This window comes from Balearica regulorum, chromosome 21, assembly GCF_011004875.1.
Source record: "Balearica regulorum gibbericeps isolate bBalReg1 chromosome 21, bBalReg1.pri, whole genome shotgun sequence".
NCBI classification, from domain to species: Eukaryota; Metazoa; Chordata; class Aves; order Gruiformes; family Gruidae; genus Balearica; species Balearica regulorum.
Window position 1 is genome coordinate 2,994,888 of NC_046204.1, and position 15,563 is coordinate 3,010,450.

General features: G+C 42.6%; 1 protein-coding gene across 2 annotated transcripts in view; it reads left to right on the forward strand.

Moving 5' to 3' along the window:
* The window catches only part of MXRA8 (matrix remodeling associated 8), a 40,226-nt gene extending 33,800 nt beyond the window's left edge, over window positions 1-6,426 (forward strand). For both annotated transcript variants that reach the window (XM_075772947.1, XM_010311430.2), the window contains 5 exons: window positions 1,762-1,920; window positions 3,008-3,038; window positions 3,695-3,771; window positions 5,072-5,149; window positions 6,038-6,426. In XM_075772947.1, coding sequence (XP_075629062.1) covers window positions 1,762-1,920; window positions 3,008-3,038; window positions 3,695-3,771; window positions 5,072-5,149; window positions 6,038-6,063 — 371 coding nt within the window. In that variant the 3' untranslated portion in view covers window positions 6,064-6,426. The remainder of the gene's footprint in view (window positions 1-1,761; window positions 1,921-3,007; window positions 3,039-3,694; window positions 3,772-5,071; window positions 5,150-6,037) is intronic.
* The last annotated feature ends 9,137 nt before the right edge of the window (window positions 6,427-15,563 follow it).

Genomic DNA, 15,563 nt, shown 5'->3' on the forward strand with positions numbered 1-15,563 from the left:
TCTGTACCTCAGTTTCCCCAATTATAAAATAAGATGTATTCTACTGCCTTCCTGGTGATGATGCACTTTTAAGTCCACCAGTGATGCTTTGTCAAAACTCTAGTATGACAAATATTTTTAGTATTACTTGATTGAATAAGCCACGGAGACTGAAAGTTACTGAATCTTTGTTTTCACTGTTTGTTGTTACAGTGACCTCTTCAATATTGACTAAATTTTAACTCTGCTTCTACTCTGTCTTGCAGTACTGTGGGAAAGCAAAAAGCCAGGAATAGAAGGCATTTATGTTTGACTTCTGGCTCAACAGCTGCTCCAGTGGCTACCATCTCATTATGGTGCTGCTGAAGAAGCCCTTCATATCCAGAGATTTGTTAAAGTAGAACTGTCATGTATACCATTTGCAGCTTTGCAAGTGGGTTTTTTGGTTTGGTATTTTTTAGCTTAGCAGTGGTGAAAAACACACGCTAATTTTCAGCACTATAGCCAGCAAGCACACAGCATCTAGCAATGCCAGTAAAATGTGGAGTGTTGCTGGAGTGGAGGGCTGGGCTACCAGAACAGAGCATATGCTAAAACCTCTTGATTTTCTAGGACTGCTGTTAGCGTTAGCAAATGATCATCTCTGGTTTCAAAGTATTTATTTCAATCCACTGTCATCTTATTTGATTTTATTGTTGGTGAGTTGGTGTTTTTAAATGCTGGAAACAAACTACCCGACAAACTGGAACCAGTCACTCTGCCAGCAGTTCCAAAAATGTCAACATTTCTCACATTAGAACACATCTTTTAAATGGTACTGTGGCTTTTGGGATATTTACCCCCGTCTTTCCCCTTATTGCCCCCAACTAATTTACCAGGTTAAACTCCTAAGAAAATGGTAGGCCAGAACTCCGTACTGGTTCTTGCCTGGTGCTCTGTGAGTGTTCCCTGTTAGGGGGAGAAGGTGTCATTTGCAGCTCTGTTTTGAAGAAGAAAGCCTCCCCCAGCACAAGTGTGTCTTATGGGTTTGCTGTCTGTGCCTGGGCTGGGTTTGCCCACTCCTCTGACTATTGCAAGCAGAGAAGTCGCTTCCTCTTTATATGTGTAAAACATTGACCTATTTATTTGAGATCTACAAAAATGTTCCACGTAAGAGTTTTGAGTTACCCTTCCCTGTGCTACAGAACTGAAATGCTGCTGCACCCACAAGTGGAATGGAATCTTGGCTTTTCTTTGTGGGTTTTTATTTTATTTATTTTATTGATTTTTATTTTATTTAAAAGGAAACTCATTCTTTGGCATTGAAAATTCTTCCCACTCTGTAAATTATAACCCTTGGCAGGGAGGGGCTGCTTCATACTTTAGCTGTCTGGAGCCGAAGCAACGTGGTGCGTGTGTTGTAAGGGACCCAGCGGAGGGTTGTGTTACCCTGCAGAAAAGACTTAGGGCTGTCTAGTGTGGCTTCTTTCTGGACTTCCCCTCTGCAATAAACCACAACACACTGATAGCCAGGCAGCAGCACGGGAATGTGCAACAGCCACTGTTAAGACTTTGTGCTCCTGGGAAGTATAATGGTCTTGTGAAGAGCACAGGCATCTTCCATCTGACAGAGGTGCAGTACGTTGTAAATTAGGCAGTTGTTTGCCCTTTACTTCATGCAGTTCGGAGGAGTTTCTCACTGAAAATGCTTTTTGTGTCTACATATGTGCCCACGTGTGAACATGCTTTGCTTTGGATGCCAATTACAATTATCAGCCTGTTTTCCTTTTCTTCTGCCATCAGATCCAAATGTTGTCAGGGGCCACAATGTGATAAATGTCATCATCCCTGAAAGCCGGGTGCACTTCTTCCAGCAGCTGGGCTACGTCCTGGCAACTCTGCTGCTCTTCATTGTCCTCCTCATCATTGTTGTCCTCGTCACCCGCAAGCGCCGGCAGAGAGGTAAGTGCTCAAAAAGACTAGCCCCGTAGTGCTTATAGGGATATCTCATGACAGGAGAGCTGATTCTGCAAATAATTACTGCAAAGCACAATGCTGAAGGCAGTGATCCTCTTCTGGAAAACCAGCGACCTACGCAGTGGGGAGTCTTTGCAGGTGCTGATGCTAAGAGAGATTTATTAGCGTGGTGTAAAAATTTTCAGGCCTTGATATGCTGAGTTGCTCTGTTGTTAGAAGAACATTACAACCACGAGATAGTTGCTCTTTACAAGTGGAATTTATTTAGAGCAGAAGGCCCATGTGCTTCATATAGGAACTAAGATGTCTAAGTCCTTGCTGGACTCCCTGTGCCAGGTAACTCTCTGTGTGTAATTAGATAAATGGATACGGAGATGTTTGGTGATTTCTACGCAAATAGTGTTGGATGTGACACAAAAAGCACATACCAGGGAATGTCTGTCTTCTGGTGTGTTTTTTGCAGTGCCACATTCATCCTTATTTACATGTCGGGGATTAGCACCAACACAAAATGGGGCTATCTCCACTGACTTAAGTGGAGTTACCTTGCAGTCACAGAGGGGACAGACTCCTGGCCCTGCCCTTTGAATGGAAAAGAGGAGCCTGAAATTATCACTCCTTGCAGGGGGGGGTGAGACAGGAGTGTAGTTAGATACCTGGCATAGGGGAGGCTGATGAAAACCAGCTCTGTAGCACGCGATGAATGCTGGCCTAAGCAATGAGCTGGGGATGGGGATGTGCGGCACCAGCACACAGGAGATGACAGACGTGGTTAATATTTTTGTAATAAATGGGAAGTGGAAAGAAATGAAATATGGCAGTTGCTGTAGTTTCTCGTGGCTGGTCATCCATAGATCTGGGAAAACCACAGGACAGCTGGTGAGTAAAGGAAAGGGAAGCTCTCTGGCAGTGGAACACACATGAATTCTTGTGTATTGGAGGGATTGTGAAAGTGATCATTGTATCACAATAAGGAGCACTGTGAATAAGTACTGGGTGTTGTTATCACTGTTATCTGGGGGGGTGGTTGGACTGGATATGACTGCTCATTCTGTTTCTTCTCCCTGTTTAGGTTACGAATACAATGTGAAGAAATATGGAGAGTAAGTATAATTAAGGGGTCTACTGTCTATGATTGGAATACATAAAAATGAACTTATGGGTCCCAACCCTCAGCTGTCATTAAGAGCCTAAAACAGCTGAGGATCTGGTTAGTACGAGTACAGCCATGTAAAGCACAGGCTGTTTGATAGAGTTTATTCATTGTTTTGCACCAATTCTTTTGCAGCTTTACACTCTAGGCGTTATTAGTGTAACATTCCTGGGAATATACACTTGCATAATGATTGCGTAGCAGGGAGCAACTTCCATGCTGTCAAAGTACGGAAGGAGAGAATGGTTTGTAGGGCTGATTTGGCAATTGCATTTCCTCTTGTCCTACTTTGGGAACTGATTCACAGATCGTGTTTCTGTGCGATGTCATTAGGAGTTAGTGGTAAAAGGGTAATGCACAGATCTACTGTAAGCCCTACTCTGAGGTTGGGGCCAAGATTGTGAAGCTGGGTTCCTTTATGTTTTATTGTAGAGAATGAAATCTTCTATGGATTTTTTTCAGCTTTTCTCCAGATATATAGCAAATAAACACTGTAAATTAAATTCTCTAAAGTAGCATTAGAAAAGCTATTGTGAAAAAGTATGAAAGGAGCCAGTTATTAAAGAATGTGACAATACCATTTTTCACTGTTACTCTTTTTTTCAGGAAGGATGTAAATCTTAAAGAATTTACAGTCGACACAACAGATCTGACTCAATACAGAAGTGAAGACATCAGGCTGGGTATGCATCAACTAGCAACCATTCTTCAAACCAGGTCAAAACTCATTATAATTGAGGATTTTCTAATGGCATTTGGATGCCCATTTTGAAATTACTTAACCTCCTGATTTTAAATGGCAACTTTGAGAATCTCAACCCATGAGTAAGTGCAAGCAGGGGGACTGCAGCTGCAGAGGGCAGTCCTGACTTTTGAGTTCAGTGAGAGGCTGCTTGATGAGGTTGGTCAGTAACAAGGTGCAGCTTCTTTTGCTTCACCTGGAGTTTTTGGGGTTCTTTGACATGCACCTGGAAGCCAAATTCAGGTGAGTGAGTGAGGTCAGGAAGAAAATTTGCAACAAAGGTTCTAGAATACAAAAGACAAAATACAAAAAACCCACTGGAATTCATGGTAAGATGAAACACACTGAAAAGGGGGGAAGGAAGCTAATCTCACTGGTGATCTGTGAAATTATTTTTGTTGGGATATGTAGGACTGACTCAGGGAATTTACAACATTCTTGAAGGTGGATGCTGCTCCTTACTAGAGCTTGAAGGTGCAGCCTTGAGTTTATTGTGTCAGTAATTGATCAGGGGTGTCTTCTTGCTTGGACTTGGAGTGGATTGCTTGTAAAGCAAAATTGATCCTCTTGTCTGCACTACCCTGAGATGCCTGAAGACTTGCCATGATGCCAAGTTCATACCTGCTGCAACTTGCTGTATGGCAGTGAATGTGCTGATAAACCAGGAAACAGTTGAGTCCCTTTTTTTTCTTTTCTCTCTGTGCACCCCCAGTAAAGATACAACCTTTAAAAGAACAAGCTGGCAAACTTTAGGGCCCAAGCTATAGAATTGCTGTAAGGGCCCCAGTAAACAAGAGGTAGATACAAAATCTGAAGTAAAGGACAAAGGAATTGCAGAGAGTGGGTTGCAAACCAGGACAGCGGCAAGTACAAATTCTTCTCTGTGTGTCTTAGGAGAGCTCCCCTGTGAGCGAATTCTTTGAATAACTGCAGCAGTCACCTTCAGGTGAACTTTGCATAGATAATCCAGAGCTTGCTGGAAGAATCTGTGGTACCTATGAGGAGCAGGAAACTGAAGTATGCATAACTGATTAGTGCCAGGGGCAAAAATTAAGTTGTAGCAGCCTTCCTTTTCCTGCTGAGTGGCTGAGTTACACCATGAGTTACTCCTAGAGATCTGGAGATGCCAGGCTGAGAGTACTTCAAGGAAGGACCGATCATGTCTGCCTTGCCTGCCTGTAAAGCTTTGTTTTCTTTTAATGTTTTAATGGCTGTCTGAATTATACTCCTCCCTTACACAGATTACAAAAACAACATCCTGAAGGAGAAGGCTGAGCAAGCCAGAAGCTTCCCAGCAAAGAACATTGATTTAGACAAAGGTAATAATGACCTGCTTCACCCTAATTGGTGGCTGTAGGAACCTGCTGATGGGTTGAAGGAGGGAGGAGGGAAGAACACAGTTTAGCAGTGAGCTGACCAAGCCACAGCCTCGTGAGGAATGATAAACATCATGACAAATGACAGCAGGAATGAGAAGCTAGTTCCCTTCCTATCCTTTCATCATGGAGCCACAAGATGCAAGTAGTGATTAGGCTTTTAAAAACTTTTGGCATGGCACAAATAGAATTTTTCTTTATTGGAAAAAGAATGCCTTGCAGGGCTGGAATAGTGCATTCTGTACTGTAACCTCAGAGGGAGATACATCTCAAAAAAATGTCCTGGCATGGTGTTTGAGAAGAAAACACTGTGCAGAAGAGAGTGTTTTGAGTTGAATTAATTTATGGGTAATGGCAGTCACTTACTTCATCCAACAAAAGCAAACAACTCTCCTTCCCTAGGGGCTGAATCTCCTTTTGCTTATCCAGTATTAATCCTGAGTATTACACCTCAGATTGTAGAGTCATACTTAAGTCAAGTAGTGCTTGTAAGAAGTTGTTAGGTTGCATGACTCCTTTTGTATGAATTTACTATATAATAAATATGACAAATGCTATCAAGAAGGAAATGGTCTGGAGAGTCCAAGAGTTGCCTTAGACCTGCTGTTCTTGATGTAATTCTCATGATATTTTTGCCTGTGTTCTGCAGAGAGGATCTGTGCAATAATTTATACACAGTATATCTCACTGTGGGCTTTAGAGGATATTGGGGACATGGTTGACTGCAACTGGTCACCTGTCACTGTATAGCTAAGTCCATATTATGTGTGCTTCTTTGGATGGTTTGAAATCTCTCTTCAGATACTGACCTCAATTTCAATTTGCTTTCAGATTTCAGGAAGGAATATTGTAAATGAAGACATTCCCAAGCTGCTGGCTGGACCAGAAGCTTCAATCAAAGATAAATAAATGGAAAAGAGATGCCTTTTCTTAATATCATGTCTCTCCAGTTACCATAGATTTTTTTTTTCACGTAGACTTTCTCCCCACTAAGCACAACGGTATTTGCAAATGCTTCTTGAAAGAGTTAGACCATCTGTCTTGTGCGCACTTATGATGGGTTTGGGTTGCCTTTTCTTCTTCTGTTCTCCCGGTCCTCCATTCCCCGTTTCTTTCTTGATATTATTGTTGGTTTTATGCATCAATGATTTTTATGAGCTGAATCAGCAGACCTTTTGCTTTGATGTTACTGCTTTAAATAAACCAACCTGCATCACTAATCTTGAGCCATCATTATATCAGGCATTTTTCCATGTAGTGTATTCATCAGAAAAATAATAGCAAAGCCTGATTGTTATCTCTCTTAGGCTGACATAAATCAGGAGGAGGAGCAGTATTGTCACATAGCACTTTACATATTCCAGGTGAAGTACAAAGAGTACACCCCTTCACAAATGACAATGTAAATACCTCATTTTATGAATGGGGAAATGTCAATATCCTCATTTTACAGGGGAAAGGGCGGCACACAAATGACCAAGGGTAGGGTTGGGATCAGCTCCAAAGAGCTCTAGAAGCCTAACTCTGTATATCTCACTCTAAGCTTGTTTGTTGATTTGTTTTTGTTTCAGTGCAGACCAAATCAAATTTGGCATGAGCACTTTCAGCTGAAGTTGATGGAGTTACAGTGCTGTAATACCAGTCTCAGTTAGATCAGAACCAGAAATATTATGGAGAGGGCTAAACTCCTGTGTGGAATCTGGGATGTGATTTCGCTGCAGTCCTTGGGTGGATCCAGGCCACACAGAGCTCGTGTGCACATCAAAACAAAGGTATGATTACAGCACAGGTAGACAGATTGTTAAAGAAAGCTTCTCATGAGCAGACTGTGAGGAACAAGAGTAACAACACAGTCTGCTAAACAGCCTGTCAGGAATTTTCATGGGCCAGGATCTCAGAAGGGGAGTCAAGGAGGAAGATGTGGCCATTCTTGTTAATTCTGGCATTTTTCTGGGGAGTGGATACCTGAGATAGTGGGGCTGTGGGCTGAAGGGAAGTTCTACATACGAACAGCGCATCAGGTGATGATGTCCAAAAGTTTGAAGTCAGTAATTCAGTGTTGTAATCAAAGCAAGTTAATCAGGAAAGCCAGAGAATATTAAGTTCTACACAGCTTCTCTGACTACTTGGGATATTCTGTGGCACCGTTCCCAAACCAGGCACATCTGATGTCCTTGGGGCACAGAAGAAAAGGTCGTTCCTACTGTTGAGAGCATGATGACAGTGGCTTGTGTTCTTGTGCAAGGGTGAAGGTGGCCAAGGATTGCCAGCCTACCCTTTGGTGATCTGAAGAGAATGGCAGAGGGAGAGGTTGCACATGGACTTGGTGACTGAATGGAACTGGGGTAGGGTCTCTAGGATGTTGTGAGGGTAGAAGTGTGAAGAGGAGCTTGTGTGGAACTGTTGTGAGAGAGGGAGGATGTGAGGGTGATGGTGTAGTTTCAGTTGTGCTCTGCTTGCAACTGGTATCTCAGCCTGGATTTCTTCCTGGGGATGGAGAATTCTGAGATCTTTGCAAGTAGCTGTTGTCCAAGGAAAGTATCTCTGTCTACCAGCTAAATGGGAATGTGACCTGCTGCCTGGTATGGTATGTGTCTTGGCTGTTGTTTTAGCCATCCTCGCCACTTATCCAGGAACATGTCTGTGCCATCTGATAGGGGCACAAGTTTGGTCAAACTGGAAAGAGATGTTGTCGTGGCTGGGTGAAGCTGTCCACTGCAGGAGCATGTGTACTGTAAGGGTCCAGTGCTCTTTTGAGAGCTATCCAGTGCTATGGGTCTCCATAGTGTCGGAGTCCATGTCAAGTCCCACACCTGTCCCTTTCACATCTACCAACTTGGGTGTCTTGTCTGACTGATGACAATGTTCCTAGGCACGTAAATCCCATTTCAGACCCCCTCTCCCTCCTCCCACAATCACCACTGATCTCTGCTGTTGTGTGATAGGGCTCAGTAAGACTCGTAGCAGCTCGGAGGTACACTACACTGGGTGTGATGGTTGCTGAGGTGCAGCTACTTATGCTGAAGCTGAGCTCAGCTCCCTAGCTCTGCCAAAAGTGTGGTGGGTAAGGCCTCCTGTGTACCAGAAGGAACTGCATTGTCTGTTCAGAAGCTGGGATGTCAGTACTTCAATGCACACTTTTTATAGGAGTGGAAAACAGACCACATCAATTTTTATAGGTATTAATTAATACTTCTCTCTGTTAATGAGACTGTGTTAAAGGATATATTGGGGACCCTTATTTTTAATGCCTTAAAAATATTAATAATAGAATATAACGGTAGAGGTGGAGGTGAGCCTTCCTAAGCTACAGCTGAGCAGATCCTTATCTTTTAGTTTCCTTAGCCCTTCCACTGCTCTCTGGACAGTTTTTGTGATTTGCAGTTGACTGCCTTTATCTTCACTTAAGATTCACCCCTGCAAAAGTGTTCAGATTGGGCAGACCCATGACTGGTGGAGAGGAGGGTCTGGGGTTGGGCACAGGTCTCTATTTGCCTGCCCTTCCCCCAAAGTAGACAGCTATTCTTTGGCTGGACCCGATTGAAACCCAAGCTGCATTCCTGCAGGTGCATAAGGCTGCACTGGTTATTCCATCAGGGTGGCACAGTCTCAAGTAATTGTCATTAATGTCTCTCTCCCTCCCTTTCATGTCTGTGAGTCAAAGGTTGGACATCTTTCCTTGCCAGTTCAAATTGCTTAGCACAGCTCATATAGACACCAGCTCAAAGTGGGGTTACTCATAAACTCCAGAGGCATTTAAATATTTTATTTGACTTCTAGGCTGCAAAATAGCTTAAGGGGAAAAAAAAATTTAATATGTTCTCTGAAACAAGCACTAGGAAGAGCTTTATGAGTTCCTCATCCTTGCTTTGATCACCAGTTTGAATTTGGTAATGGTCAGAGACGCCAGTATAACCCTAGACTGATGAAGACAGGAGTCCAAGTCAAGATTATGGCCCTTTTGTCTTCAGGAGAGGCATATGTTGTGTGATTGGACTGATGATCAGAACAGTGGTTTTCAAAAGCAGCCTGCCACATCCAGTATGTAATTTAGTATGTTAAAATTCTGGCTGAAAGAGATCCAGGCAAGACTGCTGGATAACCAGTTGTGTTTTCAAACTGTTGGAAAAAGAGATAAAGAAAACTGAACGCTAAACTGAAGAGTTTTGTTTGTTTATTAATACAGAGGAGTTATCAGAGGCTATTTGCCCTTAAATACTGGTGAGAAGCCATTTAGTTCCATTATGTATGCACTTTGTATTCTGTTGGTTTTTGGCATTGGCATGAAGTCTATGTAGCTGATCTTGCACGTGAAAATTAGAAGGCTCGATGTGCAATTAACCACTAGGCTAGGGGCAGGACCACTGTTTTCTGCTCCCACTCCGCCATAGACTGCAATTCTAGACAGGTTGGTTTTCTCTCATCTCAGCCTTTCTTTCCCTAATATGGGACAGTGACTTGCCTCTCATGGAGAAACAATTTTTAATGTGTGTAGCACTTTGGTAAATGTGCTTTGCCCGAGTTACTCGAAGTAGTGTTCTCGCTGTACTAATGGAATGCTGCATCTTGATGGACGACTTTACCTTTGCAGGCTCTTGGCAGTCTTTGCCTTATTATAGTCTCCTTGGTTTCCTGAGACGTGCATTTTATGATCGGTTAGTTAAAATAATAATAACCCTGAATATTTTTATACCAGTTATTTCTCAGTGAGTACTCTAGCTCAATGAGGGCAGAGAAATGAAAGTCTCTTTTAGGGTAATGTAGGGAACGTAAGCCCTTATTGTGGAACATGGAAAGGGTGTAAGGCAGTGACCTTAAAAGGGGTTAAAACTGAGACTAGAACTAGAGCCCTCTCTTTTCAGCTCTGCACACTCTGCTTCCTCTCAAGACTGAGAGGAGGACTTGTTCATAAAGCTTGTTTTTTTTCTTTGTTGTAACAGAATTAATTTTCATTATTGTTGTTACTTAACTTTTACCATTTATCATTATTGTGTAACTCTCCTAGCATTTAAGAAATAAAGGAGAATATAATGGAGTTTCAAGTTAAGGTTGATTTTATTTCTTGCTCGTTGGAGATGCTATCTAAGCTATTAGCCAGCATTAGCTAATTCTTCCCAATAGCTGTGCAGTGTGTTTCATCTCAGAGCATCCTAAAGTGCTTGACAAAGTGCAGATTGGCTGCAATAAGTTATTCCAGTGATTTCAGCGTGGTTTCCACATGGGACATCATCATTTGACTTGGTCATGGGGCCCACAGACAAATTTTAGCTCTCCAAAAGTGTTGTATAATGAACAGATCTGCAGCTGTAGATAGAGTTCAAACCATCTATCAGAGATGAAGGCTGGCAGCTCCTTCATAATACATAATTCTGCAGGTCCAGAAGGGAAGATAACATATCCTGCTGGAATAGTTAACTGCACAGTTTCATACTTCGCTCCCAGCCTACATTCCTCTTTTCCTTGCAGAACTAACACCTTGCAAAGTTCCTGCTGCACATTCTGCTCTTGGAGGGCTTCCACCCACTGAGTAGTATCCCAGCTGGTGTGACAGAGTTCTTCCAGGGACACTGATGGAAATCGGCTTGTATGGCTGCTTGGATGGACAGTGCAGGGTGCAGGTGCAAGAATGTGAAGGATCAAAGCAGGATATGAAACTGAAAAGTGACAAAGAAGTGCATTTAGCAGACTAAGATTATTGCCCAGCTTGTCTAGTTCTGGTGAAAGTATCTTCTCTCTTACCTGGTTGGAAATCATACTACAGCCAGTCTTCTGCCATTTCATACCACCTCTTCACTGGGGTGAATCGCCCTGTTGATGGCTTTGTGCTTTCTCAGATAACCAGAGAGGAAAAAAACCTGACAGGTTAAAAGGATTGGGAGATAAAGACAGTGAGAAGTGGATGGGGAGCAGTTCCTTCTCATTGGGCTCTGCTGTTGCTGCGAATGAATGATGAGTTCTTGAGCAGGTGAAGTCAGGGGCTGTGTACAATTAAGATCTCATCCGAAGTACCCTTTACTGGTTAGCCGCTGCTATAGCCTGTAAGCGAGATTCTTCACAGTGAGGAGAAGCCAAATGAGAACTACTGAAAAAAAGATACTTTGGGCAAAGTGAGATCATGCTGGAGCTCGTGCCAGTCCCACTGGGAACATCTGACGCAACAACATTCTTCTAAGATTTAAACTCACTTTTTTTTTTTTTTTTTTTACTGAAATGCCACAGGCAAACCAGAGCACCATGGCATAAAAAAAAGTCTGCAATTAATACTGTTGATGCTGGGAGCCAGAGATGCCACCATTTTGCTGGACTGAGGTGACATGTTGGATTGGTGTTCTGTATTTGTTCTTTGTTAGGGGAATATGGAGCTTGAGTGGAGGTTTTTTTTGAGGGCTTCCAAAAAAAAAAAAAAAATTGTACTTGCCTGACATTATACATGTACAAATCGCCTGGTTCCCTCTTGAACCCAGTGTGGCTTTTTTTTTTGTCTACACATGGGGGAGCTGGCAAAAAAGGCAGCTGCAATTACGCAATTATTTTGAAGAGTGAGGTCTTACTGCATAGCCTTAGGTAGTGGTGGATGTCATTAATGCTTTAAGCCCTGTTCTTTTCTGCTGGTCCACTGGGTCTTTGCTGGCAGACTCTAGCCCAGGCACTGTTGGTTATTTGTTGCTCGGGCATCTTGTTACTTTTCTCTGTCTCTGTAGGCAATGGGTCTGATTTTCCAGGAAAGCAGCTGGGAACAAGGAAAAGCTAATTTAGCAACCACAGGGCCTGCTTTGCAGACCACTGAAATGAAATATTTTAATTGTCTTCAACTTATCTGAAATGAAGTCCAGATTGTCCCCATTTCCTTTCTGCCTCCCAGTCTGGGGAGAGTCTTGTGAAGAGGGACTTGGTAGTCATTAACAGAGCAAATTTCTGAGGGGAAGAAGAAACACTGGGGACCTGAGAGAAGTAGGGTAAAGATCTGAATAGACATTACTAAGCAAAAAAACCTCCACTGTTTGTTAGAAGTCAAGTTTTTAAATGTGTATGTGGTGCTCTGCAGATCAGCTGCTCTGAAGACAATTGCTGCAGGAAAATTTTTTAAGTGTGGCTCTCCTTTTAAAAGAAGTGCTGCAGATGCTAAGAAGAGGTAGGAGAATCAGAAAATGGCTGAGGAAGGAAAATAAATTGAGCCATGATGAGTAGGAACTGGGATCAACCTATTAAACTCATTGATGAGGTGTACATAGCATGAAAGTGTTTGAAAATGCTTGAGACTGCCAAAAGTGTATGTGTGCACTAATCACTGAGTCTCCATGACTGGCACTAAGAAGACTCCAGAAAAAGTGTGGGAGCGCTGAGTTTTCATAGCTGGAGTACTGATGTTCTAACCCACAGCATTTTGTGTGCGTGGTTCAGCAACAAGGGAGGTGTTGCCTGGAAGGCATTGCTTCTTCCCTTCACAGTCAGAGGTTTTTGCCCAGACACCAGAGGGTCTCATGAAAATTTCCCTCTGAAGACCCATCCACAGCAAACACACGATGGAGGAAAAGGTACTTCATCAAAACCAGCTTGATGTCACTCAGTGATTTGAAGTGCTCAACCTGCTGCCTTTTGGATCAACATTTCACGTCTTTGCAGACTAATTCCACTGTTTTGATTGTTGCTTTAAAGTACAGTTGAGTTCCAAGACAGAAGTTAGCAGCATTTCTGCAGCAAGGGTAGGGAGGTTGATGTCATTCTTTATGAGTATCTGATTTTCACGTGAGGCTTGCTGTTGCTGGGAGACCTTGAAAGGACAGAAACATAGTCTATTCAATGTGATAGCTCTTCCGTCACTACAGGATCACACTGAGATGCATCAGACTTTTGGTAGCAGTAACTGAACAGTCATTGATAGTCAAGTTAGATGAAAAAGAGACTGAAATTGGAGGAGACACTCTTCATTCATATGAATCCCATGAGTTGTGTGCATCCACTAACAATGTTGGTTAATGTTTTCCATTTCTTTTTAGCAGTCCCTGTGGTGCACTACCAACATGAATGTCATCCTCTATTCTTCTCTTTTCCCCTCCCATATGAAATACGCAGTGCCTCATTCCTACAGACCTGTAGGGCAATATCCCTCCATAACACACATTCCTGAATTAATAGGGTTTTTGGAAATGTCACTGAAAATGCCCCTGGTCGTTTCCCCCCAGGTTTATTTGTATTTGAATCCAGCAGCAATGAAAGTCCTGGGGAGCTTTGCCCAGTAGGCTGGGAGCAGATTGCTGGACTGCAAGTCTTCTGCCTCCCTCTAGTGTTTGATGTCTTTATTTTCTTGTAAGGTATTGGGACTGAGTTCTGCCATGACCTGACTGTGCTCAAAGTCTGCTGCATAGAGAGGAAGAATAAAAGGGAAAAAAACCCTTGCAGATCTCTTAGGCCAGATCCATGAGTAGTGTAAACTGACTTGGATTGCATCCTGCTGATGTATACCAGCTTGGGAGCCAGCCTACAGCATCTTCATTTTAAGTACATCCAAACGGTGTGGTTGCAGTTACAGCTTTCTGCTTCTCTTTCAGGATCGTTTCCATGTTTAGTTCTTATTCTGCATCGATGCTAATCTTGCCTATGTGGATCGGTAGAATGAGATGGAATCTTTGCCTCAGAGATGAAGAGTAGCTACATAACTTGCCTTTCGAATGTGCTGAAAGTCTCCACGTAGTTTTCAGCGTTAACACGAGGAAATTTAGGATCTCTGAAGAGGAGGAATATGTTGGCTAATAGTTCCTGTGTGGTTCATTTAGACACCAGCTTCTGATACATCCCTTCAATGATAAAAGTCCAAAATCCATTTCTCCTTTTATTTTTAAACAAGGTGATTTTGCAGAAAATATTTAAGCAAAGGAATATAAGGATTAGTCCCACTGATGGGACTCGATACTTTGGCAACCCAGATTTTGTGTCTCTAGGTCACCACCGTGATTCCAGTCTGAAAGGAATCTTCCCTGGCTAATGGGTGTCATCAGTTTAGTTTCTGCACACATCTGCACTACCGGCCTCCTTGTAGGTACCATCAGTCCTACAAGTGACACGGATGGCTGGCAGTAAATGCTGGGAAGCTTGCAGTGATGCTGACTGCATTGATCCTGCTGTGTTGCTGAAACAAAGGAAAACAGAAGTCTTCATTTCCCAGGGTTTACTATCCAAATGAAAGTACTCATAATCAAACCTGATTTCATTGATATGAGCGGCAAAACTGCCAACGACTGACTCTTGAGAAGAAATAATCCTCCAAGTGAAAGATGATTTTGTTCTTTTACAAATACATTCTTGCAGGTGGATAAAAAATACCCATGAAATCTCAGAGTGGGTCCCAAGTCACAGCTTTGGTGTCAGTGCTCAGAGCTTTCGTTTTCTTTTTGTTGTATCTCTTTAAACAAATACTTATTTGCTAAGCACCCAGAGCATGATGAGCTTTTTGAATCCACTGAGATAAGCAACCACCGTCACTATAATTCAAAGGATGGCTTTTTAAAGGGGCTTGGTTATTCTCTGTGTGGTAATGAAGTGCACTGCTATATAAATGAAAATAAAGGGTGAGAGGCTTTTATGCCTCAGGACACTATCTGCTCCCTGCAGGGGTCAGCAAGACTATTTGCTCTATCTGGGAAAGCACAGCACTAATAGCAAGAGATTTTATGCCTTGTATTTATTTTCCACTGAAGTGTTAAGGCCTGAACTCCACAAGAAGCAAGATATTAGCCCTGATGGACCAGTGGTTTGCTAAGGTGGTGTACTCTGTATTCCTATGTCCGCTCTTTAATTGGATTAGCGTGTGGTTTGACTGTAATACGAAAGTGGGTTATCTATCTCCTCTCTGCTGTGCTTTATGGGGACACAGAAAGCTTTTTGTGAGTCATAGATCCAGTCTTATCATGTCTGTTCCGAGGCAGTCATCTGACAATTACACAACTCATTATATTTTCAGTTGTCAAAAGTAAAAGCAAAGCTAATAGAGCAAGAACAGAGCTCTTTGCAGATTTAGTCTTTGTGTGGATACCACCTGGGTCTTTGAGGAATTCAGGAAGTGATTAACTACGAACCGAAGAGACCAAAGGGTTGGATGTTAATATTTTGCCTGAGTTTCATGGTGCAAAAGCTACATAAAGCTGAGTATCTCAGAAAATACAGCTTGTGCTAGAGTTACCATATAGTCCTGCCAAAGGAAGCCTTCTCCGTTCTTGCTCAGAGATGCTTGTGTGTGGTAGACTTCATGGATTCACGCCACACTTTCTATACCAAGAGTACTCTCAGGTGCTAGCAGAACCGTAGCATGTGTCTGTGTACACGTGCAGGACAGAAAGTTGAATGCATAGTTTTACAAAAA